Here is a 22088-nt window from a genome sequence, read left to right as displayed (position 1 = left end):
TAGAGAGGCCACGTTTGAGTGTCTTGCCACCAGACTAGTGGAGTGGGGGAATGTCTGGTAGCTGTTACTATTCTTTTGTTACCCATATTTCTATATATGTAACCTAAGGGGGAAAAGAACAACACGAAGGACATGAAAACATAAAACACCTTTTTGTTATTTGGTTGCTGAATTCCTTGTATGCCTGATTGTTGTGGATAGTGTTGTTATCACTTCAACAAGATTATACACCATTATTTACCACAATGTTGCCAGCTCCATAGGTCACAGGTAGCTGTACTTCTTTCCAGATGATTGTTTATGCATATCATAAATGGGTTTGATACCTTTTTTCGGATTTTAATGAAAAGGAAGAAGGGGCATGTGAAATCTTCTCTTGTGCAAATTGACAGCTCCTTGTGAAGTTGAGTTTTATAGAGGTGCAGTTTGAGAGACTGTTAGACCTTTCAACCAGCATTCTTGGCTTGAAAAGAGTGCCTCTCAGAAGGGGTGGATCATTAACACAGATAAGAAGATTCCATATTGGTATTGTCTCGATCACAGTTATGCAACAGAGGTGAAACTTCTCTGGGATTTCCTGTTAACCAGCAAAACTGGTCGCTGCAACATAGCAAATTTTTTAGTGTACTAGAGATTACTTGACCACTAATGAAGAAGAGCAAAATGAAGCTACAAAACGCTTTACAAATAGGGTGAAAACATCTTCTATGACAATTTGAATCTGGACTGTTCCCAGCTAATGAATTAGTGGGCCCAATGAAGACCCAGGCACAGACATGTAATGTTCTAGGGAAAAAAGAAAAAAAAAACAGGAAATTACAGGGTTTCCAATCTACCTAGCCTACCTCCCCGTCAATGACAATTGCACCAGCCATGTAATTTACAACCCTCCAAATAAATTAAACAACACAAGTTAAAAAACTGTTGTTGCTGGTAAAATTCTCAACCTCTTCCCTTCTTCACAGAATGACCTGTCTTCCGCTTGTGACGACTGAAGTCAGAGACAAATCGGAAAGTCTGACCACAACCTGCCTCCCGGCACACATAAGGTCTGGCCCCTGTGTGCACCCTAATGTGCTCAGTTCGAGCCCATGCCCACTTGAAGGACATCTTGCAGCCCTTCCATGGGCACTTCAAAGGGCGGTCATCCATATGAACCCGCCGGTGCTGCACCAAATACTTGTGTGAGAAGAACTTCTTACCGCATCCTTTCACTGAACATATATTTCGTTTGTGCAATACCAAATCATGCTTTGTGTCCAAACCCATGGAACAGCCTTCGATATCACAATGGTATTCTGCTTCCTCATCTTTTAGCGACTCATCATTGGCTTTGAGGTTCCTATTACTAGTCAAGGCTTTTTTTAATTTCTTCTTCCTGATTAGAGAGTCACCCTTTTCTGATTTAGATTTCCCTTTGGCTTCTGTAAGCTTTTCTGGTCTACTTCTTAGTCGAGTGCTTGGACCACCTTCTGCTTCATCTTTCAAACTTGAACTTTTTTGGCCAGTTTTCTTCTCAGGTGTCTCGTGTCTGGCACTACCACTGCGCAGAACCCTTTCAAGATGACCTAAAGACTTCCTCCCTGAGTCTTCATCAGCACTAACACAATCTTCTGACTGCTGATGCTTCGGCTTCTTTGACCCCACCAATTCAAATGACGGCTTTCGCTTCCTTTCTCGGTTTTTTGCAATGGGGCTTACTGTTGACACTGAGCTCCTCATGTCTGATTCCATGTCAGCTTCCTGATCTTCATTGAAAGAGTTGAATGCTTTTATGGGTACCAATTCTTCAGCATCTTTACAAGCTAAATAAGGGTGTACCTGATTCGACATCCAAACTTTCCCACACCACTTCCCTGCCACAACTATTTTCTTCTGCTTCCAATTTCGTTTGGTATAAACTTTAAGTTTTTTAGGAGAGCTATTTGGAGGATCTCGGCCAAATGCTTTGTATATGACTGAATTGTAAGGCATTTGCGTACTATAAAGAGGAGACTTGCTAAGGTTCGAACTGTAATAAAGATTGATGCCCAATTTTACTGCCCAATCCCCATTGCCAGGTTCAGCTTCTTCATCATCAAGAGCTGTTCTAATTTTCTCCTTGTCATCTGCAGTGGCCTCCCTGAAAGAAATGTCCTTCCAGCGGTAATTAGTATCCATCTCTTCTGATAATGACTTTGCTTGTGATTCCAGTTTTGGATACTCTGCAAAATTGTTGAATTTCATCTTTCACTAAGATAAATGAAAGTTGATCTTTCACCAACATAAATGAAAATAGCACAAGTAAAATACAAATGACTGACTCTTCCATTTCAGAATATAAAAACGTGAATGAATGCAATCTTCAAAGAGAAACCATTGTCAGTAAAACCTGCTATTTTCTTTTTCTTTAAAAACAACGACAATAGTACTTATTTAAAAGAAATATATTTAAAAGGCAAGAAAAACACTCCGAAGCATGGCACATAGCCCATCAACAACAAGCTGGTTTTATTCTCATCCTGCCAAAAGCAGCACTACAATACATATTTCTTTATTAAGGTCTAAAAATATGTAGACAAAAGCACATATCTCCAGTCAAATGAGATTGATTCATCCACCAAAACATTGATCAAGTTCAACCAACAGTGTCATCAGATCTACAATGAGAATTTGATCCAATACACATGTGAAACGGATTAAGAAAGACTGAGAGAGACATACACACACACACACACACACACACACACACACACACACACACACACACACACACACACACACACACCAAAGGGTTCAAATCAATCCAGCACACAAACAACAGCAAAAAAAAAAAGATACAGCTCAAATAGACCCTGCAAAGTTACCTCTAAAGTAATTAATATTGCACTGTATACCATAGCTCACCTGGATGGGACAGAAGCAGTATCTGAACTCCACCTATGGGATGAAGTTGCCTTTCCACCTCTACTGCATGCTCTAGGCAAAATATATGCATCCGGGAAGAATCTTTGTCAGATCTCTGAATAAATGATGTATTTTCTTTCTTTTCTGATGGGTCCAGATCATCTCCATTATAAATCTTCACAGAATCTAATTCTTGATCAACCATCTCAACATCGCATTGATGTGTCTTTGGAGTTTCAATGGAAGAGAAGAACCTACCAAGAGGATGGTCTTTACAAACCACCTCCCTAGAAAGCGAAAATCCTACAGGAATTGGAGTCAAACTTCTACTCGTTCCTTCTAAGTTATGTGGGCTAACTTTCATGTTACTAGCACTAGCTGACCTATGCAAACTGTTCCAGTAGGACAATCCACATGAGTCCAGCTCTGCACCACTACCAGAATGTCTGCTTGAATTGCAAACTTCAGATGGGCTCCCACATGGAGAACCATTTCTATCCACATTAGCTGATGTATCAGGTCCAGCTGGCTCATCCTCTGAGTCAGATGAATCAGCATATGCAGAGGCTAATAGAGCAAGAGCTGAAGCTCCTTTATCTTTTACAGCAGCACTAGGTTGCTCACTCCCGCTATTTGCAATATGAAGATGATAGTCACCGGACTGAACAAGGACATCGACCAAGCCATCACTATCATCCTTCTCGACTTCACCTGCGCAGAACCCCCAAAATTAGTAGCTAATAAATAAATAAATAATGTAACCCATAGATGAAAGAACACACTCGGTTTTGAGGATAGTATCATCATTAATTGTTAGGATTGTTTAACCATGCTCTAAACCATGATGTCCACCCCATAGCACTCAAATGGAGGATCGAGATTCCACTTATATCATTAGGAAGGATCATGCACAACTTCCTTAAAAGGATTTTTATTATGACCTTAAAAGGCTAACAAAGTAGCAGACTATAATGGCAAAAACAATATTGGACCATAAACCTTAAAACTTGATATTTATTCAGAAAAATTGCTGTTGAGGAAAACAAACAAAAAAACAGAATAAAAAAAATTCAAAAGTTAAGAAGCCATAACAGAGAAAACCTTCTGACTGTCACACCTACTCTCAATTTAAACAAATATCCCATCTAGGACCTACCTGAACGGGAATCCAGATCAGCACAGCTAACATTTCGGTTGCAATCTGAAGTGGAACCCACAATGCGATCATTAAGAAAACTGCAGTCAGCAGACATGAGGTAGCTAGCTGTGGCCTCTGTGGGTTGAACCACAGCTACACATGCAAAGGACAAAATTCCACAAGTTACACAAGATAATAGCCCTTGATCCAACAATCCACCTTCTCGAACTGTTGGAACACCTTCTCCAGCTTCTGTGTCCTTCGACCGCGAACGGGAAGTATACAGATCGGCACTTCCATAACGGCTGTATTTCACAGAAGGCACCCGCTTTCCTTCGCATAATAAGGAATCTGATCTTCCTATGGCTGAATAGAAACCACTTGGTTTCCGAAGCAGTGAATTCCTGTCTGGCATGATATCATCTGAGAGTAAAATTTTCGAGGCTTCCATCGCTTCCTCAGGAGTGCACAAACCAAGGGACAACCTGGGCTTTACCTTTATTTGATATCCAAGGCCAACACGTGAATTTGAGCTTAAAGAAATACCGAAGGGATCTTCTGGAAGCAGAACACAAGAAGACCCCTTTTCAAGAAGAGTATGAAGCAAGTCATTATTTTCCATTATATTTTGCACAAACAGCTCTTTCACCATCATCTCTCCTTCACCCCTCTTTTTATCTTTTAGTCTCGAGCTCCTTGGTTCTGAGCTGTGGTTACTGGGTGCTCTGGAAAAATAAATCAACAAAAATAATCAAGATAACACAAAAACCATAATGGAACAATATGCCACTTGCAGCTATTACTCTTTTTTTTTTTGGTAACTTAACCTCTTGATTGTCATTCAAGGGAGAAAAATCCACCCCAAGTTTCAATTGATGGTCCCAAGAAACAACAAACAAGTCCCAAACAAAGCAAATAGAAAGGATAACAAACAAAGCAAAAGACAAACTTGTTATCCATATAAGTTTTGGAGACATAATTGATTTTTTTACCAGAATCATTATTGCTTCTGAGATTCAAGAAAGGGAGTCACAAAAAGTAGTTTCGAATTACTTACAAGCATCAAGATGTACAAAGGAAACATTGCTTGTTGCAAAAATAAAAATAAAATACAAATATAAAATGTTAAACAAAATGTTAAAAAAAATCCAAAAATTTAAAAAATAAACGTAAAAAGATCATAACTTTAAAGCAGAAAGCAGATTTTTTTCTTTTTTGTATAGTAGGTAGTTTTAGTCATTACTATTACTTAATTCTATCCCAACCAGGCAATAGGATGATCATCTTCAGTAACAAATCCTTATTTCAATTGTGCTTGGGGTCCATAACTTGAACCATTTTCCTCCATTCGGATATATTGTTTGCTAATTTCATTGTCAGGTTGAATTCCTTCAAATCTCAAAGCACAAAGATCACTTTGAAAAAAAAAATGGTATTCTTTTTTTGAAAATGGTATTCTTGATATTTTGATGAGTTTGTGTTTGCCTGGAGATGACCCCTAGGATCACATTAAAAGCCAATAAAAATGCTTTGTTGAGATGTTAGGCTTCTCCAACACCTGAAAAGGTTATTTCAGTAAACCAAGAATAAAATAAGCATAGCACTCCTGTTGTCTTGTTCTACTAATGTAAGACTCATAGTTATTTTCATGAGAATGATTAGAATTTTATTGAGAGTAATTTACAAAAAGGCCCCAAGAAAGGACCTAAACCACCAAAATAAAAACAGAAAGAAAGAGTAATCACTGCACATCAAAGGGGAAGGAATCCCCTGTTATCTTGCAGGAAAACACTCTGATAGAAAACCTGCCATAGAATTTCACTGTGAGGTGTGTGAACTCATAAACTTGAAAATGTTGACACATCTCCTTAATATGAAGAATATGAAGAACCTGCCTCAAAGTAGACTTCCCTTAAAAAAAAGAATGATCACTGAACAGTCACTCTCAATCACTAAAGAGCAAACAAAACTTTACTGGAACACTTCGCAAAGAAGGGCACAGAGTTCAGCATTAGAAGAATCACACCTAGAGAGGCAGAGAACGAACCTAAATGATCTCAGATGACTCCCTCATCCAACAAGTCCTGGATTACCTCAACAACCTTGCTTTGATAAAAGTCATTTCATATTTTTTTTCAATGAAGACCTTTTCAGAGTTTGAGACTTTATGTCCAAGATAAAGGAAAAAAAACTGAAAGCCTAATTTAAGTACGAATGCTCTCCAAACAGACCAGGTAAATAGGCAGTGAATGAAAATAAGGTTTTTAGTTTCCAGCGCATTATAGCAAACGCCTCCTATTCCCAGCACAGTGATAGGAAAACTCTGGCAGCAGGTAATACAATTCAGCAGCTCAAAGCCCACTGCTATGGTCCCATGGGAGCCCCCATCAATCGGATGGTTGAAGCTGAACTTTGATGGTGTATCATTTGGTAGCCCAGGACCCACTCATATTGGGGGAGCAATAAAGGACAGCAACAAATCAGATCTTCTCATGTTTTCAGGCCCAGCTGGTTCCTTGCAATACCACTAAAGCATATCTAAGGTTTCCTAGCAGGAACCAGAATAGTCAGGCAGCAATTCTCTGCTTGCTGATAGTAGAGGGTGATTCCGCCAACATTATCAGTTGGATGGTTAAAAAACTAGACCCACCTTGGCAGCTGAGGCAACTATTTGATGAAATTACTGAATACACGAGCACGTGGCAGATTCAAGGGAAGCATACCCCTAGATCAGCTAACTCTAGCTCAGACCAGCTTGCTAAAGAGGAAGTTCCTATGGTGTCTGTAGATCATATCCAACCCCTCCCCTCGCTACCCCTTCTAGACTCAAAGGAAATGTTTTTTCTTTTTTTGATAAATATCTTATTTACAGTCTTTTTCAATCAATAAAGCATCACCATATTCAAAAAAGACGTTCCAAATATGTCATTGCAAAACTTGCAATTAACACTGACCACAGCTTGACTTCCACAATACAGTCAACAATCTATGTCCTCAATCCTATCAAAGTATCCCGAAGCATGCAAGTGTTACAGTTGCAACTTCTCATGCTAGCTTATATACCCCACCACTGTTAGAGAGAGAGAGAGAGAGAGAGACTTAGTAACATCTTGCAGGCAGAGTTTTTTATTCTCTTCTCTTCCACCATTACGTGCTTATTTAATACAATTGACGTTATTTTATGTGAACATGCAAATATGAATACAGAAATCAGAAAGTTACATACAAAATACTCAAGGTTTTCATTTTAACCACAACTGTAATGTTCTTTTCAAGAAATAAAGTGTAACAGTATACTACAGAAACCTTGGCTGATATTCATCAGACAATATGCGACCAGACAAAAAAGTTGCATAAGCTCCAAACCCACTAAACCTGTACCACTCACAATCTTATTCATAGAAAATCTAAAAGACCTCTCCCTATCAAGCAATTCAAAAAATGTTGTATGCCCGGGGTACGGGTGAAGAAAAATTGTCTGAGAAGAAATAAAGATTTAAGCTGATTTTTTTTTTTTTGAAATGGTTTAAGCCCATTGAAAAACTAATGTTTCTTTTTCTTTAGTAGTGATGAGAGAAGGGAAACAACAAAGACACAAGCTTAAGGCCAAGAAAAAAGGAATTCACAATGAACCGGTATCACCCTCAGTAAACCATTGTCCACGAGTACCATCTCTAGCCAATGGATAGGCTTTGAAGTCTTCAGGAATGTGAACCCACAAAATTCCAAATGTCCAGCTGATGTCTTCAAACTCCTTAAAGCACCAGAGGAGTCTACATGAAATACATAATCAGAAAAGATCCGTGAAATCAAATTCTGAGAATCTACTTCAATGAGGGGAAAGAAAAGCACAGTTTGTAAAGCTTCAGCCAAGTATCATTCTCTGTTCAACTTCCATGGCATCAGTGATACAAAGAAGGCTAGCATAAGCACGAACTTTTCTCATAGTTTTCAACTACCCCACCAATCTGCTGGGCACAGATTCACCAACCGACTACCATCAAAAGAAGCTTCCACCAGTAAGAAGCCCATGATTGCTCTTGCCAACAGTGCATGGGTCAACATTCTCTTTTCCTCTTTCTATCCTATGTTTGTTCAAGCCTTCCATTTCATCTTTTGCACTGTTCTTTTCTCTTCTTTGTTCTCTCACTCATGGCTTTTCATCTCAGCATAGCAGCTTCTCATTACAATATAAGTATAAGTATACTTGTTCATTTCAAAGAGAAAAGAGCAACATCAAGAAGTTCCCAGATGGATCTAACTGGAAATGGAGTAAGCTCCAAAATAAAAAGCATTACACAGATAATCAAGCCAGTGGCTATCACATCATCTATGTCTTATATCCTGCACCTTGGTGTAGCTGTGACGCCAAAGTAAGCATTGCAGATGAAAGAGAAAATGAAGAAAAAGAGTCCGGGTGCTTCTACAATTCTGAGCCATGAAGATTTTCAGACATATAAAAGTATTCAGTGACTTTTTTTCTTTTTGCTTGCTTATAACCATTTATCAATATTCTAAAGTAATAAAATAAATGTTAAATGGCATCCATTGACTCATATTAAAGATCTTTTAAAGTAATTTTCCTCTTTATTGTTAAGATGGCTGAATGCAACTCAACTTATTAGAGCAAAATGGTGATTCTCTATGATGAAATGACTTCATCATAACATATTCCCAAAATAAAACAAAAACTATCAGTTCCTTTTGTAATGAAATCCCATATTATCTATTTTTACACAAAAGAACATTTCTTATCAATGTGGTTTACTAAGCAGTACAGTTTTTCAATTACACTTATTTGGTAGTTATTATTCTGACACAGACTTACTGATTGCAACATATACTTCCAACAGCACAATCCAGCAGCCAATTCTGTGTGTAGAATACTTCCTTAAGAGTTGTTTTCTTTTTCTTTGAGCACTTCTCAAGTGCCTCTCTTTTTCTTTCCCAATTCTCCATAATCTAGTAAAAAAGAATCCACTGCTTAATACTTTTCTAGCTAGCACAAAATAATGCACTATAAAGGACACTAATCTATTCAATAGGTTCACCCTTATCAACCTCCAAAATGGTTAAGTTAATCCCTTTTGAAAGTTCAAACACCAAAATACAAAAATAAAAAACAATAATAAAAGAATAGAGCAGCACAAGCAGATGCTACATGGAAATCATAGTTCCCTACCATTAGACAGGTGAAACTGGTTGAAGACAAATTGGTCAGAAGAATTCAGGAAGCCTGAAATAGATAAAAGATGGGGCAATTACCTTCAGTTTATGGTTTGACAATTAAAAATACCCTCAATTTTTAACGCAAAATGACATAATCCTCAAATTGACTGTTAAAGATCATATTGTACTTATGATTTAAAAAAGTAGGACGTGATCCTTATCCAATACAAGGGATCCAACTTTGTGCCAGAGAAGAAGGATTCTACCATAAATGACAGCACCGAAGTAATTCTACATGGACATCTCAAACCAAAATCAAGGGATAAAACAAAAAGAACCAAAGCAGATAATTATAAGCAATATTTTACAAATATGGTTGTTGAGTTACAACTCCAACTAGCAAGACTGAGAGAAGATACAAACCTTGAGCACAACGTTGGAGCAAGGGCATAAAGCAGCTGGAAATGAGACACCATGGGAGGATAATTTATAGAAGCCCTACGGATGGCAGCTTCTTTGGCCACTTTCAGCCATTCAGGGGTAGCAATATTAGCTGCCTCTCCACAGTTGAAGCCTGTCAAAGAGAACAGAAGGTCTAACATAATCGATGATGAATCTAGCAGCCACTGCCTGAGAACTAAATGAAGCTTTTATGTATCATAGCCATAAAAACTCTCTTTTCAAGCTGTCTTAATTAGATGACAATTTTTTTATCCTGAGAACTAAATGTAGCTTTTCTATAGCATAGCCATAAAACCTATCTTTTCGTGCTGTCTGTTTTTAGATGGCAATTTTTTATTAAGGTCCAAAGGCAAGAAGAATGACAAGAGAGAGATAGGCAGACAGACAGATAGATAAACAGAGGGTATTGGTAAAATTTGTTTTTTGAATTTTTAAAGAAGGAAATACTCCTGAATGTTAAAAAAACAGAGTGATACCACTCAACAAATTTTAAAATATTTTAAAAATAACCAGTTTGCTATGAACTAAAAAACAGTCTACCCATTTAGAATACAAAAAAAAGTACATTCGTGCATTTGTCTGCACAGAACAACATTCACTGTATGGTAGCACTAGCTACCACTAAAAGCATTTAGAATTTACATGCCATAGTTATTATATTAGAATTATATTAGAACACTAAACAATAGTGCTGAGTAATGGTAGAAAACTTTGTGATTAATATCTTCTTAGAAATAGAACAGATCAGTAAATATTTCAATTGGAATTGGAAAATTAAGGACGAAAGAACAAAAGCACAAAGAAAACTCCTCTTCCCATATAAATAAATGAAGAAATACAAGTAATACATCCAAAAAATAAATTTAGCCTTTCTCAAAAAGAGGGAAAAAAACAAAAGTAGCATGACTTAGACATAAATTGCATGCTCCTGGAATATAAACCAAACACAATGTGTCAAATTGTACAAATTTGGTGAGCAGAATACGACAGCAAAGAAAATCAGAGAATCCCACCATGACTGAATCCTGAATGATAAGCTCTAGGAAAAGTGACGACAAACTCTCCAGCATTTTGTACCAACCTGGTTGGAAGAAGAACAACTCAATTAGTCAAAAGAGAAGATTCTTTGCATCTTTGAAATGCTAAAAGAAAAAATTGTCATAATGGTTAAACTTTATGTATCAATGTCAGAAAAAAAGCAATGGAATAAAGACCTGCAGCAAGGAACTCCGGCACCAACAAGAACTTCAGGAGACATAACAGTAGTCTTCTCACCAAGAATAGCAAATGTGACTGCAACATATCAACTGGTTGAGCAATTCATCTAAATGATTTATTCAGCAATAAGTGAAGTTATTGAAAGTGCAATATTTCGACTGAAAAGCATATAACTACACAACAAATTATCTTCTTTAAGTTGTTAAAAATAGTTCTTTCCATTAAAATTCACAGAAACAAAGAATTATTGGTACAAAAAAATCCAGTATTGTTTGTTTACTTACTCATCAGTGTCATGTTTCACCTTTCTGTTTATTTTCATTTTTTTATTACATGTTTCAGCTGAACTCTCACAATAAATATTTTTTGAATGTCCCTTCACCCTGGTGAGACTTAAACACAAGACTTAAACACTAGAAACCCTGCATGTGACCATTGAGCAAATGGCCCAAGTCACTTCTCACAAAAAAATATAAATGATCTTGGAACAATAATGGTGCATTTGGTGTGTTTGCCATTGCCCATTATTATTTTCAGCTTTCTTAACCTCATTTACCATGCTCAAATACACCTACTAGATTTAGATTAGTATGAAGTAGTAACAACTGAAGATTGTCGAAGAGTGAAGGACAAGGATGCAAATCAAAACTTTAACCCAAAGAAATGCAACTTTCAAACAGATAATAAAAAATTCGAAAAAAAATGTCAGAGCAATTGTGTAAAAAGTTGTCATCATATAAATACGTTCATTACTGCAGTAGCCACTCAAAAGGTAATACGAGTGGAAATAGGTTTTGTAGTTGCACCAATTCATTTCTTGATTGAAGACCAGGAGATTGTGGCCCAAATTATAGTTTCTGAAAAACATGATACCCATGCAGTGAAAGGAGGAGATTCACAAACTAGATTGACATGTAGTACTTTGAGAGGGTCTCATTCATGTATTAGCCCCTAACAGGGTAAAGCATGATTTCTCAACCGTTTCTATTTACATCAATGGACTACGAGAACTCCGTCTTAATAGATTGCTCTTCCTAAATGCTTCACTCACAGAGAAGCAGATTAATCATTTTAATCAAGAACAAGCATTAGACTCATGCCTTAAAGAAATACCCAATATATACCAAGACTAAAACAAAAAATTATATCTAAGTAAGAGATACAAGCAAAAAACCGTACGGGAGAAGCCTAAAAACTGCTAGAATCTTGATGTCACTGAGATGACTGACAAACTAAGATTGAGACTCAACCACAAATTCCAGACAATTGAAATCTTTTTTCATTTTTTTTCCTACAAATAAAATAGCATATCTTTCAACGTACAAATTGGGAGAGGAAAACGAGACGAGTTACATCAACAACACAAAGAGGATGATTGGAGATAAGTTCACAAGAAATGATTAAAGAAGAAAAAGACTGAACAAGGAAATCAGCTTTTGTAGGTATGTAGATACGGTCACTCACCTAAAGGATTCACCTCCCCTCCGTATCCCTGCACCCTAACCACTTCTTCAAATGCCACTGCCGCGTCTCTCGGCACTCCGTACCAGGTCTTTCCCGCCCCCAAATGCAGATAATTCAAACTATGCAAATCATGGTCTTCGACATGCCATGCAAACCAACTAAACATCATGGCCACATAAACCATAGGCGAGGTGACACCAGGAATCTCCTCCTTCATAAACCGCAGCAACGACCCTTTTGCTCTGGACACTCGCCTCATATTCCAAGCGGTCTCCGCCACTGTCTCCGCGATGCTGCCGCCACTCTCCTTCACAGTCTTCGAGTTCACCTCGGCAAAAGCCGACCCAGGCATATCATTCGCATACTCTACCGAGAAGGGTTTGTCAGCACAGGCCTTCCAAAACAGAGTCTCAATTTCCAGAGACGAGAGCGACTTCTTCCCAGTTTTCTTCAACTGGGTTTTCTCAAAATGCTTCGCTTTTGCCTCGAATTGCTGAAGAGTGTAGGTCTCTCCACTCTGCCACACGGGTTTCTTGACCGGCCGGGGTTTCCGTGGGCAAAACCCGATTTGCTGCTGCCGGGTAGTGAATGTAGGGTTTTTCTTAAAGCTAGGGTTTCTCGAGGCAAGTGAACGGTTGAAGTTGGATACCACCGTCTTCTTTGCAGACGGCGGGACCGGCGGAACGATTTTGCAGATTCCGAACTTGGATGCCTCCTTCTCGATCTTGAGAATGTAAGCAATAGGGTCCTGGAATTCCGCCAGGGTAGGGTAGTATTCCGGAGCCGAAGGCAGGGATTTTAGCCATGGAAGGATTTCCGGAGAAGAATCTGCCATTTTTGGACCAGTATATCATTTGATACCCGTCACTGCATTTCGCTTGACATGAACTCACAAGGACGAAGAAGAAGATGAAGATGAAGAAGAAGAAGAGAAGAACTAAATAAAACCTTCCCTGTCTCTTTTCGCTGTGTCTTCTCTTCTTCTTCTTGGCTGAATAAAAGAAAATGCCGGTACTTGTTCTTCCTCGTTTTGCCGGAATAAACAAACGAAAAAACAGAGGAAAGACAGGAAAGGCAGGCAAGTGGGGGAGAGACCAGAGATCCCTTGAGGTTTTATTCTGGTTTTGGAGACTTCCCATAAAGGCCACAACCCTTGCATCAAATTACATTCCCACCATTGCATTCAATTGGGTTTCTCTCACCACATTGTCATCATCTCAGCCCAGGTGCCAATAAACCAATGTCAGTATCGTGAAAGGTTGGCAACGATTGGGTTTTTCGTAACTCCACCCTCTTCCTCCATTAAGGCAATAGTTGCAGAAAAATCTAAACAATAAATGGGTGAGGAGGATACAGACACAATGTTAGCCAAAAAGCTAACCATTAAATAACTGGGTATAGATATGTCCTTTTCCTTTCAACTAATATCATTTGATAATTCATCGAAAATTAGTTTCTACCATTGAAATATTATAAACTGAAGCATAGCTTAGCTTCTATCAATCTTCTTAAATCGATTATATGAGAGGATATGGACAACCTTCACTTCACTCACAATCAATGAAGCAGTGCATAATTTTTATTCTTCTTCATTGCCTTACTTTGAGTGATTCTTCCTGGTGCCCTTTTATGAGTACTGTCAAATCTTCACAAAGGATCGCCGTCTCTCACAGTTGATTCAACAATTGAGAAGGGATTCTTTTTCACTCAATGATGGGGGGAAGGAGAAGGGATCTCTGCCTTTCTCTTTTTGATTTATCGACCAAGGAGCGAAAGAATCTACCCCGAATCTACCTGTTGAAAATCACAGATGTCCTTATCAATGGAATCGGTGATCAAACATGATTGAACCAAATCCACTATTGAGCCAGGTTTCTCAAAATGCACCCAATTCATATTCCATCGCCCCATTACATATTTATTTATCTTTATTTGCCTCAATACAAGTAATTTAAATATTTTTAGATAAATGATCGATTATTTTTTAAATAAATTAAGGAAATGTCATTTATTCACACTTAAATAAGAAATTTTGTATATGATAATCCATTAATGGCAACACAATATGACTAATCACATCGATTCGTAAAAATTGTGCAAACAATTTAGAAAAATATCAATTTGACAAAGATCATACAAAAGAAACAAAGTATTCTTAAAAAAAAAATCCTCTTTATTCTTAATATAAGAATAAACAGTCTATGTAAATTTGATATTGTATGCTAATAATGTCAAAACTAGGTGGTTTCGATCCACCTGAATTAAGTTCCGTCCACCGCTGGTCCACTAATGCATTAGGTATTTGGCTTTCCGCATTTAATAGACCGGTCTTTTGGGTTATATGGGATAAGTTAAATGAAACCAAGATCGAAAAAGTTACTCTATTTATTAGAATGATATTTGTTTCATGATATTTACAACAATACCAGTATCTCTATTTGTATGATTAAAATGAAAAAATAATAAAATTTATCAAAATAACATCACTATAATAATTAATCTAAGATATAAAAAATAATCATTCAATTCAATCTAATACTAAAAATGAATTTTGAGTACCCCTAAGTTTAGGGTGTGTTTGTGCTGCCATATTAAATGACAAAAAAATCACTTTTCCTTCGACTTAATTTCCTATTCATTTTTTTTTTCAATCTACCATTTTTTTATTGTGCCAAATAAAAAAGAATGAGAAAATTTTATTAGTGTTTATACCACAATAGGAAATAATGGGAGAACTTCACTAGTGTTTGTGCCTATAGAAGAAATGAAAGGAAAAAAGTATAAATAGATTGTTAGATTATAATAAGGGACTAATTAATCTATAAAATATGGCAAAAAAATGTTTTACGACGTATTTAAATTAATAAATATCCCTTATGACAGTCTAAAGACAAGAATTATAGCCTTCTAATAATTTCTTAATGGCCTTAAGCAGTAGCCTATTTGATAAACCATCCCAACTTGGATAAAAGCTTGTGATGAGTTCTGTTCTTCAGTACCCATATCCTACTTACACAACTAATCTGCTATTTTCAGCTCCAATTGGTAGAGTTTTTTGGTGAAAAGCTTACTCTCCTTCAGATGAAAAGGTAGTTTTAGCAAGATTACTAGAGATGAAAAGCTGAATGCCAAAAGAAATTTGAGTAACTAATCACTGCAGTGGCTGAAAGACTGAAACTCTTAATCTTGAAATCCTTGAAAAGATGGCAAATCATTTACTAGAAACAGGGAATTCTCTGGATAGAGGAACCCTTCATGATGGTTTATGTAGATGACTAAAATTAACCAGTTTCAGAAGACTTCCTTGGTGAAAGCTGGAGGGAAACGGGGCAGTGGTCACTTCCAAAGAATCCTGCAAATATTTTAATACTATGCTACATAAGAAACTAGAAGCTCAAAAAGCCAAAGAAGAGAACAACGTAAATCACGAGATCAAACTATTGGCTTCATACTTGTTAGTATGATAGCTTACACCATTTCTTTTTCTCTTTATTTTTCTTGACATGATGGCTTGCACAACTTGAACATACTTCAAACTAAAAACAGATCATGAATCTCTACCTTGCAACTCAATCCCACGACCATGCATTTCGCATGCAACAATTCTGTCTTTGAGTTGCTCGGAAACTATGAAGTAGTCTATCCTCATCCTCTTTGCGCGATACCTGAAACCCAAACAATGTATTTAGACAAATGGCTTAAAGCCGTATCTTACACACATTAAAATTGATCTATATGCACTTTCTAAAGACTAGTAAAAACAGCACATAATAGTTTCTGTGAAGAATCCAGTTTCAAGCCTTTTATTGAACACAAATAGCATTCTAAGCTGATGATAGAAATTCGAGACACTTCAGAGAAACAGTAGATAGCAACTAGCAACACATGATTGTAAATTGGTTGATGACTGCTTACTTTCCAACAGGGTTACCAGACCAAGAGAAACCTTGATCCATATCTTGTTCTTCGTGAAGGAACCTGTACGCATCCACCAACTTCCCCCTGAAAGGAAGGAATTCAACATAGTTCAGGTGATTAGAAACATGAATACTAAAGCCAAAACTAAGAATATTCAATTACTGACTGTTTCTTAAAAAAGCAACAGAGTTTGTCACACATTAGTTTGCAGATTTTGCATTCATGAAGCAACTATAATACGTTTATCTGTGATGACATTCATAAAAAAAATCTTGCATATACCAGGTCATCCTAGAAAACTTAGAAGGCACTCGTCAATGAAGATGTTAATGAAAGTAGCAAAGGATAATAATCTTGCAACAGATTCACATACTCAGATAATATAGTAGAGAATCGATGCCTCTCAGCAATGGTAAATCCAGGCTGCCCACAGTCCTGCAGCACCAAAAAATAGAATCTTTTAAGACTTCCTGAAACTTTAGGTGCCATAAAAGGAACAGCATAGCAGTGTGCTTGGTCTGCCATGATGCCATCCCTTTGCTTGACTTTTCCATACTTAATGACCTTGATAACACCACTTGGGAATGTACTAAAAAATTGTACCATATAATATGAGTCAACTCCGACTCTCTTTTTTCTTAGCTTACTTTTACGACTTCATTAAATCTGATGCCCCCCAAACTTATTAGGAATGTAACACAATAATATATAATAATACATGCGAGTTCCCAAATGAAATAAAGTATAACATATTTTCAATATCGATTATGCATGCAGACTGTACCTTATACCCCTTGTTGAGAGTTGAACCCAAGATCTCACACCACAAACACTCCTATGAGGCCATTGAACCAAAGGCTCAATCCACTAAAGCATAACTTTTTGTTTTTTTTTTAAATGGACAATAGCTTGTATTTGAAGTATAACAAATAGAAAAGGCAAACATCTAGTTTTTAAATTTACTCCGGATGAAAAAAAATCCGAGATAATGCTATTAACATTTTAATTTCCATTAGATTTTATTAAAATTTGACATATGTTTATATATTTATGTCAATTAATATATCATTTTTTACATAATAATGGTTGAACCAGTTCCAATAGCTTGACCAGGTTGATGACTGTATCCGGTTTTAACCTTGCTTGTAACAAATTTGACGCATGGCAGAAAAGAAGAAATTAGCATAAGAAAAGTAAAATCACAGCCAGAGGTAGAACTTGCTCATGTGAGCATTGGATGCTTGAATTGGGATTTTGCAGCTGATTACAGGATATGCCCCCATCAGTTAGTGAACAAGTATGAAATGACAATATTTACCTCTTTATTTGGGGGTATATAGCCATTTTGCTTAGCATTCCTGAAAAAATCTGGATGACTCACATCAATTTCTTGATGACTGCCAACATCCAAAATTTAGAAGCAATCAGATAAAGTAGCAAAAACATCAGTACGTTTAAAAAATGAAAGACCTCTTGAGAACCAGGATCCAAGGTTAAATACTAAGAATCAGTGTAAAAGTTAAATAATAGAAAACAAATAGAAAGTCAACTCAAAATTGCTCTACTGGTCATGTAATCCGAACAATGCAACTTTTTTTTTTGAGAAATGTTATTAGGGCAGCCCTTCCTGGAGCTGAGTAGATGATTGACTATCACATTTCATTCCTCACCTGTCACCAAATTGTGTATTTAATTACGACTCCAGACAAAAGAATATTTCACCTATTCTTCAGTTACAAACAGGGAGCCCCATAAATTTCACGAAGTGGTTTGATTAATATAATATAGTGACATTCCGCATTCTAAGAAACGTTGAGGATTCCTTACCCTTTAATAAAACCAAAAATGTGAGACAGTCTTTCTTTCTCTTTCAAAAGAGCAGAATGACTCTATTTTGCTTTTGTGTTGCAAACCAGTATAAGCCTACTTATTAGTTTCTCAAAACAGTTTTCCTATGCATAAAATAGAAAAGCTCTTCTGAACCCCATGGTCAAGACAACCAGAGAGGCCCATTTGGCTCAAAACATGTGCTTAGAGCTTCCCCCATCCCTTCATTGACTAACCACATCTCCACCAACACAAAAAGTGCGACCACCATCCCTCCTCACCTGGACTCGCTTCACATGGCGTGTATAGCAATAAAAGGATGATTTAGAGAAGAGGCCAACTTAGCATAAACACCCGATTTTTTAACCCATTTTTTTTTTATAATTTTGCTCCAATGATTGGACATAGGATATTTGAGAGGCAATTTTGTACTTTTGACACTGTTCCAACTATCTTTGGTGCCAAAGTGGATGGAACTCAGATAGAATGCAAATGTAGGCAGTTGTAAATGCATGTGTGTTTGTTATTGGGTAGGCAAATCTGCCATTTTAAGGGGGTGATAAGTAAATAGAACTTTCTGACAAGGTCAACTGAAAACTTTTTGAAACAAATTTCTCAATGCTTGCCTAAACTGAGATCTAATTTTTCAAAGAAATGCACAATTATGTCGATACTATACGGTGGAAAAAGTTATTAATCCCTTTGCCCTCTGCTGTTCCACTTATATTAGACTATCTGCTTCATCGATCAAAAGCAAAAGGAAACAGAAGGAAATAGGCTAGAAAATAAAAACACCAGCTTCAAAAGGGTTGGGAAAGTCTAAACTGGAAAAACTCAACTGAAGAAAATCCCACCTGAAAGGCCACAGAAGACACTGATATATGTAGCATATATACATGATAAATAATCGCATAAACAAATAGACACCAGAAGCTAACTCAAAAGAGAAATGAACTAAACATTGCATATCCATAAATTGAAGTAAATTGGTGACCTATGTCAGCAGTTGTGATATGAAAATAATACAGAAGAGAAAATGAGAAATAAAAAAATAGAGTAAAATGTAATAAAACCAATTCTGACAGAGAGAGGAAGTTGCCGTCATGCCCTGGCAGTTGTTACCTCACATTCAGGTCTCCACACCAAATCAAGGGTTTATCTTGTGACCGGAGAACAAATTCAAGAATCCTCTTATCCCATTTTCTTCTCCTTTTAAATGAGGATTCATCGTCTTTCCAACCATTGTTTGGGACATATGTATTTAACAAACGAAAAGACTCAAATTCAGCCAAAATTACTCGGCCTTCTGGTTCATGCTTTTGACCTGCCATGATAGTGAGAAAAATATCCGGTTGATTGCAGTTACAATGCTTATCAACAAAAAGCTTGAAAACCTATGAACTAACAAATAAGTCAATGTATGATATAAACACACTTCAGATAAAATGCAGCAGATAAATGAAAATCCCTAATTAGAGATAACCGGCTTTAGTGAATAATACAACTAAAATTCCATGTTTTTGATTTGCCACTTACCTGTTTGATCAAGACAGAAAGAGACGTTTACAGGTTGGAAGTGTTTCTTTATAAACAATGCTGTCCCACCATACTTGGTATCAGCAAGTGACCACCACACTCTATAACTTCCAAATGGATGACGTGAAATGGCTCGCATTAATGTCTGAAAAAATCTCAGCAGTTCTGCCAGGTTATGTTATATTTGAATAAAGAAAAAAGACTATTGCATTAAAAGGATTCTGTCATATGTAAACAGGAACCACATTAAAAGAAGAAAAGAGTTAACAGGAGACATCCAAAAACTAGAAAGAAAGAAGTTAATGCATTCTGAGGTTGATAATGTATTTTCAGATACTAGCAATTAAATTTGCACAGATAGATTACAGATTACAGAGGTTAGGCTTTTATAACAAGTAACCTTTGCCAGAAAAGCATATAAATCAGCACAGGTACTCACAAAAAATAAATATAAATATATGAAATATTTTTTAAAATATATGCATAGAATATTTCAATATGATAAAATAACTTCAGTGAACCACATTTACCTGTTTTTCCTCGCGTGAAGAGGCAGTATCATCTTTCAGCTCCCTGGGATTCTTAGGTGCTCCTTTGGTCCCAGCTGCTGGCATCCTTACTTCCTAGCAGCATCCGTCTAGAGTGTTATTAGAAAGGTATTTCGCCCAGTCAATCACCAACTCAAAAATCTAGGCTTATTGCTAAAGCATTTCGAAAAAGCAAAATAAGAAGTAAAGCATTACCAAGCTTGAGAAAGGTCTGTAAGTATCTTAAAGCATTTGTACTTCCTAGAACCATGCATCAGCCCTTTTACAGCAAAACTTCAAATCACACTCGAATTTAGTGATTCAGGCACAACCCTTCATGTTTCAGGCAAGAATCGTGTTCCATTTTTCTTTCCTTATTCATAAAAAAATTCTAGTCTACGTCATGGCATCCTGATTAATATCTGATACTCATTACAGCAAGCTAGCGGAGATAGGAAAACTATTCTCTTCATCTTCCTAGAAGTACCAAAATCTTCATCTTTCCTGCTTTTGGCCAACAAACTGCAATCGAGTGTAGTATAAAGGATCCTACAAGCTTCTCACATTCTTTTAGAGGTCTAGGCCTGGTCCTAAGACAATTCGTTGATCAGAGCAAAACTGATAAAACGTTCTTTACTCGCTAGCAAGTGACAATTTAACACCTTAAATCTAGCTAGACCAAGCCTATAAGTTTCCATGAAAGTAACACGCGAAATTCAAAGCTATTACAAAATGAACAGACAAAAGAAACCCGCCCAAACACCAACACCAACACCACCACTACCAGAAAACACATGGAGTTCGTATCTGCTATACAATGAGCAAGCAAATGGAACCCAACTCAGGAAAAAGAAGAAGAAGAAGAAGAAGTATCAGCACAGAAGAGTTCCAGAAATAACATCCCAATAGCAACCAGGCAATATTCCTAAAGCATGAGAAAAAAAATGTAAAACCTAACTATAGCAACAAAATAAATCCACCAAACGAGACCATTTAAAGTCCAGAGGCACATTCTCTGAATAGTTCACTACGTCAACTGTTTTAAATTCACAGTCGTCAAAAGCAGCAAAACAGCAAAAGCCTCTCTGATTTATACTAGCATGAAGAGCTCATGAACAAAAAAAAAAAAAAATAGAAAATGCAGTGCCCGAGAATAGAACACCTGTAAGGCAATGACATCGGGATCGATGGTCTCGACAAACTTTGTGAACTCGGACCAGTTATTCTTAACACGTATTAGGAAACTATTGGCATTCCAAGTCATGAACTTCAATGGCTCCTTTCTCTCGCTTAATAATTCTCCATTCTTTCCACCATCATCCACAGCAACCACGGATGGGAAAGGAGAAATGGAGGGTTTTTTATTGGACGTTTCCTTCTCTATGGGCTTGAAGAAACGTTTCATCCTTGTGTGAATTCAAACGCTTGCTTGTGCAACCCAAATACCAAAAACTAGGAAGGGCTTCTGATTTCGTCAATGTGGCAGACGAACCCAACTTCCGACGGGAAAATTGAGGACCAACTGAAGAAGAAGGGTCGTTCTTCACTGAGTTGACTCGGATTTGAGTCTAGGTGGATCAAATTGGGTCACACTCGACTCTCTGCTATGGGTGAGTTACGCCAACCTGTCCCGAGATTTATAAATTCATTCCTGCCTGAAACAAAAATCTTTGTCGCCTCCCTACACAACAAACTATAAGTCTTGCCCTTATAGTTAACCATATCTTTTTACGCTACAAGCCAAGCCAGCGAGTTTGGGGAGCTTCATTAGCAAGTTCAACTTTACTACTTTATTTTCCGCAAAACAATCAAATCTTACAAGCTAAAACTCATCTTGCCCCTTCCCAATTGTTAGTAATAAAACAGATAAACCTGAAGGGTTTTTTTTTTTTTTTTTTTTAATTTTTTGAGGTAAAGGTTACCTGAAGTTACTCTGAATCTTT

General features: G+C 37.0%; 2 protein-coding genes across 2 annotated transcripts; both read right to left on the bottom strand.

Annotated features, from left to right (window-relative positions):
• Positions 1-649: 649 nt before the first annotated feature.
• On the bottom strand, positions 650-13401 carry LOC137962311 (lysine-specific demethylase REF6-like). The gene is made up of 7 exons (XM_068809107.1): positions 12338-13401; positions 10870-10948; positions 10669-10736; positions 9617-9767; positions 4043-4749; positions 2887-3597; positions 650-2204 (listed from the first exon to the last, which is right to left on the bottom strand). Exons 1-7 carry the CDS (start codon positions 13170-13172, stop codon positions 943-945), a joined length of 3813 nt encoding a protein of 1270 aa, XP_068665208.1. The 5' UTR covers positions 13173-13401; the 3' UTR covers positions 650-942.
• A 1885-nt stretch (positions 13402-15286) lies between these two features.
• Positions 15287-21624, bottom strand: LOC137963692 (DNA-(apurinic or apyrimidinic site) endonuclease). Its single transcript, XM_068810860.1, has 9 exons — positions 21308-21624; positions 20149-20241; positions 19619-19763; positions 19205-19406; positions 17574-17652; positions 16629-16690; positions 16253-16339; positions 15899-16002; positions 15287-15689 (listed from the first exon to the last, which is right to left on the bottom strand). Exons 1-9 carry the CDS (start codon positions 21548-21550, stop codon positions 15619-15621), a joined length of 1086 nt encoding a protein of 361 aa, XP_068666961.1. The 5' UTR covers positions 21551-21624; the 3' UTR covers positions 15287-15618.
• Between the last annotated feature and the right edge of the window lie 464 nt (positions 21625-22088).

The sequence above is a fragment of the Aristolochia californica genome, unplaced genomic scaffold, assembly GCF_029961685.1.
Source record: "Aristolochia californica isolate CCGP_79_NKW_82.1479 unplaced genomic scaffold, dmAriCali1.0.hap1 SCAF_4, whole genome shotgun sequence".
Lineage (NCBI taxonomy): Eukaryota > Viridiplantae > Streptophyta > Magnoliopsida > Piperales > Aristolochiaceae > Aristolochia > Aristolochia californica.
This window is presented reverse-complemented; position numbering and strand designations above follow the sequence as displayed.

Excerpts from the sequence above, each read along its gene's own strand:
- LOC137962311 (XM_068809107.1), bottom strand. The coding sequence starts at position 13,172 with ATGGCAGATTCTTCTCCGGAAATCCTTCCATGGCTAAAATCCCTGCCT. Across the intron at positions 3,598-4,042 it reads TGATCTGGATTCCCGTTCAG|GTGAAGTCGAGAAGGATGAT; the intron begins GTAGGTCCTAGA and ends GGTTCTGCGCAG. Across the intron at positions 2,205-2,886 it reads ACTGCTTCTGTCCCATCCAG|AGTATCCAAAACTGGAATCA; the intron begins GTGAGCTATGGT and ends ACAATTTTGCAG.
- LOC137963692 (XM_068810860.1), bottom strand. The coding sequence starts at position 21,550 with ATGAAACGTTTCTTCAAGCCCATAGAGAAGGAAACGTCCAATAAAAAA. Across the intron at positions 16,340-16,628 it reads TTCTCTACTATATTATCTGA|GGGGAAGTTGGTGGATGCGT; the intron begins GTATGTGAATCT and ends CCTTCCTTTCAG. Across the intron at positions 15,690-15,898 it reads TCGTGGGATTGAGTTGCAAG|GATTCTTTGGAAGTGACCAC; the intron begins GTAGAGATTCAT and ends AAATATTTGCAG.